The 16,711-nt window shown below is 47.3% G+C and overlaps 1 protein-coding gene across 1 annotated transcript in view; it reads right to left on the bottom strand.

The window, feature by feature from the left end:
* Positions 1-16,711, bottom strand: part of ACOXL (acyl-CoA oxidase like) — a 351,472-nt gene that overhangs the window by 50,524 nt on the left and 284,237 nt on the right. The window contains exon 17 of the mRNA XM_055327355.1: positions 9,716-9,786. Coding sequence (XP_055183330.1) covers positions 9,716-9,786 — 71 coding nt within the window. The remainder of the gene's footprint in view (positions 1-9,715; positions 9,787-16,711) is intronic.

Here is a 16,711-nt window from a genome sequence, read left to right as displayed (position 1 = left end):
TTCAGTTTTCTTATGCTAGTTTTATAGCTAATGTCCAGTGTTTTTAGCTGAAATTACCAGAAAGAACAGGGATGAGTCTGCTCTGTCTTCCTGGAAGCAGAAGTCTACACATCTGCACATGTCACACAGTCAAAACTCTCACCCGATTTGAGAGTCTTTCACTTTTTTTTTGAAGATTTTATTTATTTAAGAGAGAGAGAGAGAGAGGCAGAGACACAGGCAGAGGGAGAAGCAGGGCCCATGCAGGGAACCTGACGTGGGACTTGATCCCAGGTCTCCATGATCACACCCTGGGCCTAAGGTGGCGCTAAACCACTGAGCCACCCAGGCTGCTCAGAGTCTTTCACTTTTAATAATAGGTTTGTTTACCTCATTTATACAACTGGTCCTAATCCTGACAGTGTCCTGACAGTGTCATGTTTTCTGTCAAAGCAGTTTCATAAATAACATATTCATCAAACCATTATCAATAGGCTATTCCTAGTTGCCCTTCCCATCAGGCAAGGGTTTCAAGAACATATCGAATTGTTTCATCCTGTCCTGTTTAGTTTACAGTCCTGGAAGAGATGAAGGTGGAAAGATATTCCTAAAGGTGGACACATTTCCTCTGAGGAACTTGAGAAGAAGCAGTAATTGGTTGGCTGGTGCCTTCATGCTGGCTATTTTCCTGGCATTTATTCCAAGACTAAGTTCCTTTCTCTTTTAGGAGTTGATCTAACCAATCTTTTTCTTTTTTCCTCATCTCCAAGTTGATATCCATGGTGTGTGTGCCCGTGTGTTTGAGTAGACTTAAGAACATCGTAAAATTAATGAAAACCAGAGTGGCTTAAATTTAGAAAGGGCAAGAGAGAGTTGAGAAGGGGCAGGGAACAGAAATCTTCAAGTCTCCTAACATTTCCAGCTTTCAGTCAGGGTGCACACATGGCCAGCTGCAGGCAGGGGAGCTGCCTAAGTGGAAGCGCTGAGCTTTGCCACCTTCCTCAGCCTGGTCCAGCATGACACCCACATAACTTTTTAGTGCTCATGTCCCCTTCACCGTGTGGTGGGAAATCTGTCATCCCCTGCGGCCACTCTGTAATTCCATTAATGTACGGTAGCCTAGCTGGCATTCTTATCACTGAAACCGCCTGATAGAATTTCTCCATATTCTGGGTAAGTCACTCAAGAAAGGTCTCGGGATGCCTGGGTGGCTCAGTGGTTGAGTGTCTGCCTTTAGCCCAGGGCGTGGTCCTGGAGTCCCGGGATCGAGTCCCACATCGGGCTCCCTGCATGGAGCTTGTTTCTCCCTCTGACTGTGTCTCTGCCTCTCTCTCTCTCTCTCTCTGTGTGTGTGTGTGTGTGTGTGTCTCTCATGAATAAATGGGTAAAATATTAAAAAAAGAAAGAGAAATAAAGAAAGAGAAAGAAAGAAAGAAAGAAAGGAAAGAAAGAAAGAAAGAAAGAAAGAAAGAAAGAGAAAAAGTCTCCTAGGCACCTCAGTGTCTTGACCTCTTTATTCAAATGGTAAAATAATAGGTTTGGGTTGGGCCTTGTTCTCTCCTCTCAGTTTAGGCCTCGAGGGCCAAATTTTGCTCTCATTTCCCACAGATGGCTTTTACCAAATCCTTCCACTTCTCTTATTTGTCTCAAGTGATTTCCTCTTCTGCCCTCTCCCCCATCATCTAGAACGAAATGAAATCTGTACCCCTCCCAGAGCTGTGCATGGAAGAAATGGAGGGCAGAGTGTTCAGGGAGAAATGCTCCTCTGTATGTCCTGAGCCAGAATTGTGGGGCCAGAAGTTCCCAGATGATTGTGTTCTCCATTCTGGGAGAGAGTCACCGCTTTTCTGAACACTGGGATGTCTGCTTTCCAGCTGCTGCTCCACTTAGATATTTATTTAGACAAAGAACTATCAAGGGGCAGAGCAGGTGTAATGTTTTCACCAACTGCTGCCATCCATTTGATGAATATGTTATTTTTTTTTAATTTTTTTTAAATTTATTTATTTATGATAGTCACACAGAGAGAGAGAGGCAGAAGCAGGCTCCATGCACCGGGAGCCCGACGTGGGGATTCGATCCCGGGTCTCCAGGATCGCGCCCCGGGCCAAAGGCAGGCGCCAAACCGCTGCGCCACCCAGGGATCCCTGAATATGTTATTTTTGATCGTATGATCCTCTTAGATGATGATCAGGCACATGTACATGTAACACTCGCACCTGATGACATTAGTCTGGAAAAACATTGGTCCATTTACCTTAATGGGAGAGCTTTGCATGACTGTGAGTGCTGAGCTTTGCCACATTCGTCAGACTCTTAGATAGTAGAGCAGGTTCTCTTATTGCAGGACAGGGAATCCCTCCGCCTTTTTCTTCCTAATTTCCCAACACCCATCTCATGCTCTATCCTTGGCCCCTGGCCTTGGAGACCATGCTCTCAGAACTACTCTAGAGCACCTATTAGCTAGCTGAGGATGGCTCTGCTACATTCCCTCTCAGAGATGCCTCACTTTGACATTAACCTTTAGAAGTGAGGGAAATCTTCCAAGCTGAAGGAAGAAATGTTGAATGGTGTAATTCCAAGATAGCTATGGCACAATGAGAAAACACGCACAGCACAATAAGAATAGATGTTTCTGGATACCCCTACCCTGGAGAGACAGCTGTCTGGGCCCAGAAAGAACAGAACTTTGGCAGCCAGAGCTGAAGGCATGCACCAGTGCACCTGAAACACTCTAAAAATGGAAAGCTCAGAACACAACTCACATTGACCCCACCAGTAAGCACAGTGGAACCCACACAGTTGGTTAAATTTAATTTCCTACAGAACCATAGAAACTTAGCTCAAATGCCACCTCCTCTGAAGTCTTCTTGAAACCCATGTTGAGTTGGGCACATCAGCTGAGTGCTCTGTTAGCAACCTGGATTTCCTCCCTTTCAGTGCACCCTGACATGCTTGCTTTCTGGGGTGCACGAAGTACCCATCAAACCTTATTAGTCAGGGAGCTACGTGAGGTTGAGTGTCAGGTCTTGTTGATATTAGCATCCCCAATCCCTGGCACAAAATAAGCACTCATAAATGTTTATGAAGAGGGACTGTGAGAGGTATCTGCAGTCACCAAAATCACCCTTCTGTTGACTTATGGTGAAATCTGAGATTCTCTCATTAGGTATTTGTTCTTTTAAGTTAAAAAGTTAGTCCTATGCACCAAAGAGCCCTTCCCACAATTAAAGTGTCATGGGGTAGGATAATTGTTACTGAGATTGTAGGGGGTGGTTTGAGATGAGCACTGCAGAATGTTGGGGCAGACTTGGAACTTGTGATGAGAGTACCAGGATTGAAGGGATGAAGGCATTCCAGGGCATCAATGGTACAGAGGTACAGGCATGAGAGAAAACCAGTTACTACCCAAAGACTAGGTCTGAAGCTTGATTCCTATATCAGTAGTAGTTCTGTTCCCTTATTAAATATAAGAAAAAATAGAAATATATATTTTCAGGAGAGCCAGGTACTAGAGAAACATTACCTGCCATACCATAGGCTCTTGTGGAACAAGGAACCTTAGAAACATTGGTAGCCACACATTCATTTCTTTCCATGAGGCACTGGCTCGCAAGAAACAGAGATGGTGGCAGGAAAAGACAGGGGATATGGACTGAATGTCAACACTGCAGACCCCTGCCACTCGTCACCATCTGTGCTAAAGAATTCAAACAGGGATTGACTCTATTCACCCTGGACTGGGTTCAGAAATGCAGTCAAGCCCCATATGAGAACCCTTCTCCTTCTGTGTGGTAGGCCTGCTCCCATGACCAGCCCCAGATGACTGAGCGGTGGCTGTGGGCATGTGTGGTGCATACACAGGATATTTGCTCCTGCTCATTGCCCAGGGGCCTAGGCTACTTTCAAAGGCAAGGGGCTGTGATAGGGTCTGTGGGTATTAAAAGGCCTCCTGCAGAAAGGAGGACATCACAGTCCTCCCTGCACTTGATGGGAGGTGCTTACAATTAACTCTTGGCTGCTAGGTCTGGTGCTTAAACTAGCTACCACCTACACATGTTGAGAAAAGGAAGAAAGAGCAGTTAGAATGCAGGAAAAAGGGAAAAACCCCACCTCGCCCACTTGACAGGCTCAAACTGCCACTGCCAGCCGCCTGTGAGGCAGGGACAGTCCCCTACAAACGCCCTTAGATACTGGGGTTGCCGTGGTGAGCACCCCATTAGAGCTGGAGTTGCTGAGGCCTTGCCTACCGTGCAAAAGCACAAAAAGAGGCCCTGCAAGGATATGTTGGCCATTCCCAAAATGGAATGGCTCAGTGTCTGCCCCTTGGGCCAAGCAACACGGAGGGGAGTGGTTAGGGTAAGCACGGGACTATGGGAGAAGTGAAGCAGAAAGAATCTTCGTGACAATGACAATTTAAGGAACACTAGATAACCAGCCTGCTGGGTGTTTCTAAACCTTCTGAGAGGAGGTGAGTCAGTGGAGTGGTCATGTGGAAAATCCCCTTTCTCTTCAACGCACAGCCATTCCCGCGCTAAGGTAGACCCTCATCCCTACCAGGCTGGGATCCCATCAGGCTAGCAGAAAATGCATGTTTCTGGGAAGAAGCTGCATTTGTGTAAACTGGGAGGATTGACTGGTTGGGTCATGTTGTTCACTTGACATCTTCTGATTTCAAGAAGGACTCAAGTGGATACAATTTGAGAGAACATCATTAGAGAAAGGGCCTGATCTGGCCAGACCACAGTGGTGAGGGGAACATGTGGAAGAGAGGCTGGGCATGCCTCCTTCCATATCTGCCCATTTCACTTGTGCATTGTGGGGCAGCATTAATACTTGGCAGCTGTTAAGAAATGCTAAGGAAGCTTCTGGCAGCCCTCCAGCCAGCCCAGCATACCTCGGGTCAATGGAGCCTTTCTAGGGAATCATCTCGGTAAGTTTTTTTTACTTTAGCCTGGCAACTGTGCCCACCAACTCTGATGGGCTCCTGCACATGCCAGCTGGGCAGCCCACAGATACTACAGCTGCTCTGCTTGTGTCCTAGACCAACGTATCATCTGCCTTGCTATGGACAGTTCACCCCCCCCCCCCGCCACCAGCACTCCGTGGAGGTTGGACTGGGGCATCATTGCTGCTGGCACAACAGCCCTGCCAAAGGTTTGCAATTAGGGGAGCCAAGATTCAAGATGTGCTATTTATTTTCATGTGGGCAGCTCAGTTCTTGTTGCTGTTTTCTATAGTAGATGTGATATGATATCGGGTCCCACCTACAGAAAGGGCTACTTTGAACTTCACGTGGCACCTCTAGCTGGAACCTTAGACAGAGAGGCTAGCCAGGCCTGCAGGGTAAGGAATGTTCCAGGCACTCACTTAGCATCACTGGAGCGGAGAAGGCTTGTTCTACTGCCTTGCTCCAATTATAACCAATCAGCCAGAGCTTCTTCAACGAGCTCAGTCTCCTGATCTGGGGAGCAGCATTTACCGGGAAGGATCACTTTCCCCGGAACATCCTTCCTGCTTTTCCAAGGAAAGCAGGGAGGCATAGCAGGTGATTACCTCAGGGAGCATTTGTCCCAGTGAGGATCTTCGCTGAGGCTGCTGTCTCCTACCCAAATTGGCAATGACTGCTGCCAGGTGTGTAAGAAACTCCCTGGAGGACAGAATGAGGAAGTGTGATCATTTATGTTTGATTTAGAAAATGAAGGTCCAAATGCAGATTGGCAGCAAGAGGTCTGTCTTCCTGCCAATTTCCATCACTGAAACCAGGGCACAATTTTAAGATGTGACAATTGAGGGAAGTGAGGCAAGGAGAATCTGGACCTATTGTGAGAGTGAATCCTCATAGGCAAGATTGATCCCTTCAGTTGAGGGAGGGATTTTGGACTTGATTAATAAATAGGCTAACCTAGTGCCCTGGTTTGCCTGGGACAGTCATGCCACCCACGTTTAATTTTTGGTGCCCCCTTCACTTTCAGAAAAGTTCAGGTTCGGTTGATAAGTTTTATGACCACTCTATGCCAAAGGGGAGAGAGATTGTGAGAGAGGGCTGGAGATGAATCCAGAAGAGTGACAAGTAGGATGGGGGATTCTGAGAAAGTTAATTTTGCTGAGCCTTAAGGAAAGAGTAGAGGCAGTAGAGGTTGGCCCATTCTCAAACATGTTCAGAGCCACAGGTTTGCTGGCCATGTCCAGGCACAGATTTGCAGAGTGTGGATGCTGGAAGCGTCTCTGGGGGTAACCTAATTCATTTCCTCTTTCACCACAAGATGACATGGGGCTAAAAGAGATAGCAGTGAGCCTGCCCAAGGTCACACCTGGATCCCAGCATTGTGGGGACCAGGCTCCCCTGGGGGGGTCAGGCCCAGGTGCTCTGTTCTGGAAGAGAGGGAAAGAGTGTCTCTGAAAGGTGCCACAGAGGATTAATAGCTGTACTGCCAACATATAGTATAACATCCAGTGCTCATCCCATCAAGTGCCCTCCTCAGTGCCAGTCACCCAGTTACCTATATGTTGGCAAATTGAACTTCAATTAAAAAAAATGGGAAAAAGGAACCCCCCCAAAAATAGCTGTATTGCATATGATGTGGCTGCCCCAGAGCAGAGGGAGTCACAGGCTGTGCCTCGGACCTGAGGCTGAGGAGGGGATAGCAAAGAGGGTGAGGTTCAGACCTGCTGGGCACAAGTGGGGTGTGGGGCTGGAGCACAGGTCTGCAGCCACAAGAGAGTGGGGGATGGAGCTGAGGGGTAACCCGCTCTCCAGGGCAGTGACCACAAAGGACCAAAGACATTAATTGGCCAGTAGAACCAAGAACAGGTGAAGAAACAGGTAGGTATGGACATGAATGGGCTCAAATGAGTAATTTGTAGAATTGAAATCTTTTTGGTTCAAGTTGCAGTGCAATTGTACAGAGAGGCAAACCCTAATGACAGCTGCCTTACCCCTTTGGCACATTTTTTCTCACCCCCTTAAGAGGGTTGCAGTGGTGCGAAAATCATATGTCAGTAACTGTCTTGACCTCACCTTGGTAGATGAGGAAACTGAGTCATGGAGAAGCCAGATTCCTTCTTTCTCATGGTGCTCTCAGCAAATGGGGTGTGATTAATGACAAGCCACAAGAGCGATTCTATGAGACAAGCCACAAGAGTGACTTTGTGGTTTCACTGCAGTATGACCTCCCAGGCGGCTCTGCTGTGGCGGAGGGGTGAGGCAGTAGACTTTTCTGTGAATACACTCATCTGGATGGAGGATGCCCAGCGTGATGCTCCCGAGACCTGGCTTTCTGGTCCCAGCTCTCTTGCCTGCTAATTAGCCATGTGATGGTAGAGACACTGCTCCTCTCTCTCCTTTACTTTTCTTCTTTGTCAGATGAAGGCTCTGGCTTCTGCCACTGCCAAAGTCTCAAGCCCTGGCTGTGTTTTTCCAGAGATATCTGACCTTGGCTCAATCGGTATCTGACCTTGGCTTAGCTACATGTTCACCTCTTGCATCTTCTTGTGGTCTTTGTGTAGAGCACACTCACAGGTCTGCATGGAATATTTGTCCCTAGGTCTCAGATATCTCTGTTGTCGGGATACAACAGCATCACATGCAAATATCATAAAAAAAACCAACAACCCAGTGTATCTGGTTCAGATCTATAGTTTTTGCCTCCAACAAATCTTCCCCCAATGAAGTTGAATTAAATATTGACGTTATTGCGGATCATCTTCAAAGTGAATAGCTCACCCTAGTAAACGTATACTGGATGATATATGGTTGTAATCAAAATGATCTCCTGTGACCCAGAGCAAGTTCTCCCACATAACATCTACAAAAAATCCTGTGCACCATTGTCACACCCACACAGTGCTCTCTGATATGTGACATTAGAAACCTCAATCTCCTGAAAAAAAATCATAAAATAGTTTCAGTTTATATGAACTGAGCACACGTTTTGTTCAGTGAAACTTCTTTGATGATGCCTGTTCAAACACTTATAAATATTGAGAAAACTCCCACAGGCATCATCCTCAGCTGCCACAGGACATTTTGCAGAAACTAACAGGGAAGACATAAGATACTGAATGTCACTGGAGATCATGCACATGCCGGGACACTTTAGGCTGCCTTAACCTTCCTCTGCCACCCGCAACTGCTGGTGTCTGAGCAAATGTTCCAGAGAAGCCAGGCTGGGGAAGTAGAAGAGTCAACAGGAAGGTGAGAAAGTGAGAGGAGACACAGGATTTTGGTGGCATCTTTTTCCACCCTCTCGCTATGGATGTGAAGAAGCTCAGAGTGACTGGGGCATTCCAAGTCACTAGCACTACCAAGCCGCACACAGGAGTGCGTTCAGCACACAGAGGCACTGCGGAGAGGGAAAATGGGGGGTGGAGGGACAGTAGAAGAACAAGAGAGAAGAGAGAAGGAGCAGATATCAGGAGAAAACACTGCACAGAGTAGGAAGGAAGAGCCAAAAGGCTCTGGGCCTTGTCCCCTTGAATAGTGTCAGGGGGTAAAGAAGTGAGTGTCTGGGGCCCAAGAGCTGCTTCAAGGCCACAGAAATACAGTCCATACCTGGGAGGACAAGTCTTTGGAAATAAGTGTCAGGTCAGGGGATTGAGTGCTAACTGGAAAACCTCAAAACACTGAGAAAAGCTCACATGCCTGACTTTGTGCGGTTCAGAGTTGGTATATTACACCCGGGACTCTGGTGGAGCAGGTCTCCCAGACACATCCATTATTCCATATCAGTTCTTCTTTATTATAAAATTAACATCACTGAAAGCTCAGAAAAAAAAATAAGACAGACCAAAAATATCACACCTTAGGCAAATGAGTTGGAAATCCCTTATAGTGATGCCCTATTTTTTCCACCCATCTCTAAAGTCGGAGGACACCTGGTATGGTGTTTAGGTAAGAGATACAGTTCTTGGACCACACAGTTTCCTGATGGTACAGAATTGAAGTGACGTCATGGAAATGCATATGTCTCAAGGTCACTCTAAGTATAGTTTCTAGGTGAAAACATGTGTCTTAGTCATTGGTGGGAAGGTATTTGTGTGCCTTTGTGACTTGCCGGTATCTACTGCTCTCTGCCTTCAAAGACAAAGTTTTAATTCAATTCATGCAGGCTGCAGGCCAAGTTTTCCCACACTTTTGGCTCACCTAGATGTACAACGTAAATGTAGGTTATACCACACCTGTGCTCCTTTGTCATTCAGAAGGAAATAAAACAACTGTTACCCAGAAATGGTGAAGTTTTTCTTCCGCTCAAGGGCAAGGAATCTATGACATAAGATGCCCACTCCAGCGGTTAATCTGAACGGTCTCATTTGTGTAGTGTTCCCCATGGTGACGAAAGCGAGGATGTGGCAGGCACAGAACGTATGGAATCCTTTGTCTTAATTAGAAAGTACAGTGAGAGTCATGGAATTTGGTCAAGCCTCATAAATCTGCTAAAAGAATCAAGACTCTGTCAGATAAGCTTAAATAGAACCAACTGAGCCCTCTGGAGAATTAAATAGATTCCCTGCTAGTAGTTGACACCCACTCTCCTGTCACTTTGCTGCACTCCACGGACGGCGGGTGTGCTCATTAACCAGCAACCCTCCTACCCGCCGATGACAAGTTTATCCCCGCGGAGCACAGAACTCGGGGATGATAAATTTACTCCTGCTTGTAAAAATGAAACTCTCCTCAGGGCAATAAAAGTGCTGCAAGCCTTTAAGGAAATCAGTACTTTGTCTGATAACTTACCTTCATTAACAAAGCCTGGTCCTCTTGGTCAGGACAGCTCCTCACTGCCAGGGAGAACTGCTCTAAAGTCACTGGAAGGAAACAAACCGAAAAGGTGAATGACCTCCCTTCAGCTCCCAAGCTCCTCTGGTATGGAGAGGAACACTGCAGTTATAATGGACACAGGGGGCATGCTACCTGCCTTTCCCTGGTGATAGGATAGAGAGAGCTCCCTCTGTCCCCGGACTGGGTCGGGGCCAGCACACAGGGACTTCTGTACCATTGTGAGCTGGGGTGACTAACATTAGAGCACAGGGCTATGACCATCAATAGAGCTTTATCCTAAACCTCCAGGAGGTCCTGGGTTCAGCCACCAATGACCAGCTGGTCCCCCAAGGACCACATCATATCCCTGTTTTGTATGATCTCCATTTAGAAAAGCACCTGCCTTTGTAAATTTGGCTATGGTAAATTTTCTGTCTGCCTTCTGTTGTGATTCCCATGGATTTAAGGCCTCTCATGGTGTGAACATGATAACGGCCCCCGGTGTTGACCCTCAGGCAAATCCCCCAAACTCCTCTCTATACTTCAAGTCATGTTTTCCAGCTATTCTTGTCCAACAGAATGGCAGAGAGAAACTCAGGAAAGCTTGAAAAAAAAAAAAACCCAACAACTTTAAGGACCCATTTAAATTGGCCACAAGAGTTCTAGGAATATTAATTTTGATAATTCACACAAATTACGTTCCCTTTTCTGTCACGGTGGCTGGGCTCCCATCAAGAGCCCACTTGTGTGGCCACCCCCTTTTTATTTTGGTCTAACTAAACACCAAACCACACGCTGCCTTCCCTGCATACTGTTTTGACTATGTTATTTCACTTTTTAAAATGCTCCCATGAGTCCCTACCACCCTCAGATTTAAATCTATTTCTTTTGACAGGCATTAAGGCTTTAACTTGGTCAACCATCTAGATGAGCCTATTATTTCTAGACTCAAAGCAGTGTTCACTCTTCTACCTGCCATAACCTTTCACTGCCATCTGCTGGGTACCGTCCTACCACTTGCCTTTGAGCAGAGCAAAGGCCATCCCTCCCCTGGAACCTCGCAGGCCAGCCCATCCAACCATTCAAAGCCCCTGACCACCTCTGGGGCCAGCCCAACTTCCACAGAGCTCACAGAAGTACGCAGAGCTACACCCAGCCTCATGACTAGGGGACAGCCTGACTCCACTGTTCTGACTCCAAGGATGTCTGGATGTTATGTTTACAAATGCAGATATTTTGAAGATAATTGTATCATTAAGAGCGAATTTTCATGAAGAAAGCATTGTCTCGGTAATTATTTTGTGTTGTGTTCAATGTTACCTATAAAGCACAAACCTTTAGTTTTTAATCTATGACTAAGTTATTCTGTGCAGTTGTGACTGTTATCAGTTGTATCTTGTGCTGATGACTTTTTCCAAGTCTAAATTTTTGCTCTGATCCAGTCAAAATGTGCTCAGAACCAATAGAGGGAGTCAGTGTTGCCTGCTTTATATGCTCATCAGTTTAGCTATATTCAACTGGCTAAAATGAATATTAATTACACAGAATCTTAAATTCTTTTTAAACAATTAAAACATTTTAAGAGTTGAGAGTTGAAATATAATACTTTCCCTGTAAGAGGAGCTCAACAGAACTCAGCTTGAGATAAGAGCCCAAGTGAGGCTGAGTTCATATGAATGCATTTGCTCACCCATTCAGAACTCACCAGCCCATGGAAGACCCTGGAAGCAACAACCCCACTCCCAGAACATGGTCATCAGCTCTGTTTTGGACTTTTGCTGTGATATAGTTTGGTGTGACAAAATATTGAACTCTATTGTCTGAAGATGAGTAAAGAATACAAATTCTTAAGCATCTACAAATTTAGATGCTAGGTTTTCTTTAGACATTTCTGAAGGTAGCTATTTCACTTAGTAAAGGTTTATGCTGTGACTTGGAATCTTCCTGAGCACAGGCCATGGGAATCTAAATGCTTGCTACTTGCCTCCTTGGAGGGTTCCTAGATTCTTGCTCCCACCTCTCCTCCTCTGTAGTGACCCCAGAGACATACTTCCAGCTGCCTGTGGCTGGACTCCACTGTGACACTTTTAGTTGTTCACAAGACGTGGCAACCAGCCAAGGCAGCTATTTCTTTGAACTGTGAACATACAATCCAAACCAGTTGACTTCCATGCCTAGCCAACCCTTCCCTGAATTTTCCCATTTTTGTGGAACTGTCTTCCACCAGCCAGTAGGCCCAGATCTCTGATTCTTCCTTCTGCCACCGAGCCTGCTGACCCTTCTTGCACAATGTCTCCCCAGTGCACCCCTTCTCATGGCATGGGTGCCACTTTGACTCTGCATAATGCTTCTGCCTCATTCCCCAACATGGATGCCCCATCCCCCTCTCCAGGCCCTGGGCCCACTGCTGCCACCACAGGAGAACTAGCACTGCCACATCTCTGCACACACCTCCTTCTCTCTGCGTCTCAGCTCCTCTTCTCTGGTGGAAAGCCCCCTTTGCCAGCCCCTTGCTATCATAAATCCATGGCTGGGTTCTTGGCCACATGATCTGCTCAGTCTTCTTTCCATCTGCTCAAACCCTACCCTTCTTCTGGGCCCAACTGGTCAAGGTAGAGTCAGATAGCTCTCACTTGAGGTCTTCACCTCCACTCCCAGCTGTGTCCTTTGACGAGCCACATGCTCTCCCTGGGCCTTAGTTTCCTACAGTCACCTGTGGAGACCAGTGCCTGCCTCGTGGAAGTGGTGTGGGGATGAGTGGAGAGGCCATAGGCTATGGCACTGTGTCTAGCACAGCACTGGCTCCCCACTGCACCCTTGAGAAGTTTTCTCTTTCCCCATCACATGGATTTCTTCCCCATTTCATGCCTTGGTGGGACACATTACACTCTGGATTCTTCTCTTTTTTTAAACAAATTTTAAATTTCTTAAAAAAGTTTTTATTTATTTATTCATCACACACACACAGAGAGAGAGAGACAGAGAGACAGACATAGGAAGAGGGAGAAGCAGGCTCCCCAAGGGAAGCCAGGGATCATGACCTGAGCCAAAGGCAGATGCTCAACCACAGAGCCACACAGGCGCCCCTGGGTTCTTTCCTTTAAATCATTTTTTGGCTTATAGGTGCACACACTGCCTTGTCTGAGGAATGAGCCTCTGTACTCCAGAGACAGCCTTGTGTCTTTTCCCAAACTCTGGTCTATGCCTGTCATGTCCAACATGCCAAAGTCACCACCCAGTTTTGTGGAACTGGACTGGAGCGCCCCGTGGGAATACGGGGCCCACAGATGGAGTTTCCCCCTAACTGGTTGGCTCGAGTTCACGAGGCGTCTCTCATCCCATCCACACAAGCAACAAAAGCCAACCCCGACAACTGGGCACCAGCAGAAGCAGAGCACAGGGATTTCTCAGCTGTTTCCTCTTGCCTTAGATGTCAGTGTGACCTATGCTTTCATGCCAACAGTGGGCTCACCACTCACCTCACCCCACTCTGATTTCTACCAAATTGCAAGAGAAGACAGAGGGTATAAACACTGCCAGCTCCTCTCCAGGTCTGGTGGCCTCTGTGCCTGGGCTGCCTAACTCATTGACAAGGACTGCTGAGAAGCACCAGAACAAGGTTCATGTTTCATTCCCCCTTCCACTCCCCTCCCCGACTTTTAAATAAGAAGAAAAAAAAAAAAAAAGAGGGACCTCTGGGTGGCTCAGTGGTTGAGCCTCTGCCTTCAGCTCAGGGTGTGATCCTGGTGTCCAGGGATTGAGTCTTGCATTGGGCTCCCTTCAGGAAGCCTGTTTCTCCTTCTGCCTGTGACTCTGCCTCTCTGTCTCTGTCTCTCATGAATTTAAAAAAAAAAAAAAAAGTCTTTTTAAAAAAAGAAAAAAACCCTCTAAAAATGAAAACATCTGTGGTATCTACCTTCCTCTACCCCTGCTGCTGATTCAACGGGCTGACTGCCTGATGAAAATAAGGCAGGCAGGAAAACACAAGGCTCGTGGCAGCAGCGCGAGTCTCCTTCAAGGACTCTGGGTGAAATGTTTTTGATTCTACATTGATTGTTTTAATGCCTCTTAAGGGTCCCCGGGGTGGTTCATGTCAGCAGGGGGTTGCAAAGGCTTCCACCTGCCTGAGGACAGTTCTCTTGGTTCGATCCACCCACTCTGTGTGACAGAAAGATGGCCTGATGGTAGAGGGAGAACAACAGATTTTGAGATAACAAGTCGGCTTTGCGGTGGTGGGGGGAGCCTAGAAAAAAGTGACTGGGCTGAAGTAGGAAGATGGTAGTTCGGGAGAAAACACTTAGAGGCCAGCGTGAAATACAGATGTCTCCTCTTGTGGCTATGGGCCACCATGGGCTCAGATGTGCAGTACAACAGCCTCACCCCTGCTGCCATTTCTGAAAGGTAGACAGGATTTTTCAATGTGGGAGATCCCTAAAACAAGGAAATGGTTGTACCTAGAATATCTTTCATTATGACATGTTAATGCAAATAAGGGGGGAGAGTTAAACAAACCAAATGTACAAGAGCATTGAACTTGTGTTTCCCTTTGAATTACGGCTCTAAGGTTGAGGAACTAAGGCTAACTCAGGAGGCACAAGTGACCTTAATAGATAACAGGGCACTCTGTTGCTCAGGAATGAGGTCTCAGAATGTTCTTTCAGCTTCTCTCACAAACCCTGTGACCGTGCCCTGGAGAACTGGGATCCTGCCCCAGGTGCCAAGCTTTAACTCTACCATTTGTCTGGCTTCAGCCTTCTCCATGGGGCAATGGAGGAGTGCCCACCTGGAGTCTGCCCCTCACTTCTCCAGGTACCCAGGATCCTGGGGTAAAAGCTTGAGTCTCTTTCCTGGGAATGGACTCCATCTGGTGTGTGTATCCCTAGACTCATGGGGTAGCCAAGGGAAGCCGTTGGCAGGGTGGGACACTGACCTCGTATGTCTAGACTAGATGATCCACATGGTGTGGGATGGATCTGGGGGTGGGAATAGTCAGGGATCTGCGATGGGGATGCTTCTCCCCATGCTGCTGAGCGCACAAAACTTCTGAGCCTGAATTGTAAATTGGAGTCTGGCCTTCTGGATGAATGAAGCTACATTTGTTCAGGCAGGAGGACAGAGTATATTTTCTTCAACACTTTGTCAGCTTGTTTTACACACTTCCCCTAGGCCCCACACATAGCAGCAGGGCAGACTTGTGCTACGGAACAAGACCTGATGCTAAAATATAGGCTCACCCAAACCTCTTCAAAGTCAGGCCCTTCCATCTATCTCTGGAAAGAGGACACAGGTCCCAGCTGCATCTCCCCTCTGGTAGGAGAAGGAGGCTTTCACCTTTCATACTTACAATGAAGATAAGGAAATCAGAAATAGGGAGGCAGACATCTGCCCCAAAACAGATTTCCACCTGGAGGAATGTGACAGCCAAGCACCCTGGAGGCTGGGCACTGTGCTCTGGAAGCAGTGCTCCCTTGCTAATGCTTCCCTGGCACCAGGGGCGGCTGGTCCCACATCTCCAGACCCTTGAGGGTCTGAGGGTCAGGTTCACATGGTGTCTACACCCGAGGCTTCTGGTCCAGGGTCCTCCACTTACTCTGTGGCACAACATGGAGCATGCTGGTGGCTGTCCCTCAACCCACTGCTCTCACCTGTATGTGACAGCCTGCTGTCAGCTCATTTTGTAGAACTAGCACTCCAGGTTTCTGAAGTCCCCCACATACCTATTCATCAGAACATAACAGGGAAATGTTGAAAGGGGAGAGAGAGAGAGAGAGAGAGAGAGAGAGAGAGAGAGAGAGAGAGAGACAAAAGGCCTTCAGAAAAAACTTCAGGCCTTCAGGTTTTTTTTTTTTTTTTTTGTTTTTTTTTTTTTCAGAAAAAAACCTCTACTTTTGTTTTCAGAATCAACACGGAGGGTGAGCAGGGGATTTTAACTTCTTGTCAATTTGCAGTTTGGGCAGTTCTAGCCTCCTGCCCATTGAAATGTGGTAAAGGGTGTAGAGCTGGCCCACAGGGGACTTCCATGCTCGGCAAGGTGCCACGCTCACTGCTTGGTCCCCTAGCCTGGTCTGGCTCAAGTGGCCCATTCCAGAGAGCAAACAGAACACGGTACGTGTCACCTGCCCCTGGCTCCGTGCCCACGTCTGGGAGCACGACAGGAGCTCACAGGGCCCAAGTTCTCCTCCGGGCAGACAAGTACTAGTTCTCTGTGACTAAGACTCTGCCTGAGTACTAGGACCACAGCACCATCAGAGGGACAGCTTTTGGACAGAGAGGGGGACTTCTGCTTCTCTAATACAAATCCTCATTTCAACCCCCTCTGTTACCTCCGCACTGAAGGTCTTCAGCCTCTTGCTTGCTGGCCACACCCCCATATTTTATTCTTTACTCTCTGCTCCCACCCACTCTGGGTCTCTTTCCCCAGTATATCATGGCCAGGGAAGTGACCCTCAAGTGACCCTGGGTCTGAGGGTCACTCTCTGGCTGTCCCTTCATTTGCCTCCTACTGTCTACCCAGCAAAGGTCAAGTGCTGTAACAGCGTTCAGCCTACCCCACAACCCTGTTCAGCCCACTTTTTCAAAACTCAGTTTTGTTTCCTGGCCTTCTCCCCTTATGGTAGAACAGGGGCCTTGCCATTCCCTAAACAAGGCCTTCACTTTGTCACCTTCACCTTTGTCCACACTGTAGCCTCCTCCCAGAATGCACTGCCATACTTCTAACATTAGGATCCTATTAATACTTCAAGACCCAGTACCGAGGGAACCTCTGGAAGTCATCTCAGAGTACTGTGATGTCTGCAAGCTCCCTGTACCTCTCATGGGCTCATCACATTCCACACGTATGAGGGCACATGTACTCATATCTTATTTCTCTCCTACACTGAGAAGGGTCATATATCATCCTAGCCCAAAGTCTTACAAGGAGGAGGTCCTGAAAATTGTATAAGCAAATAAACTGCCAAGTATTTCCTGCCC

Source organism: Nyctereutes procyonoides, unplaced genomic scaffold (assembly GCF_905146905.1).
Source record: "Nyctereutes procyonoides isolate TBG_1078 unplaced genomic scaffold, NYPRO_anot_genome, whole genome shotgun sequence".
Lineage (NCBI taxonomy): Eukaryota > Metazoa > Chordata > Mammalia > Carnivora > Canidae > Nyctereutes > Nyctereutes procyonoides.
Note: the sequence above shows the minus strand (reverse complement) of the source record. Positions and strands in the feature narration are given on the sequence as shown.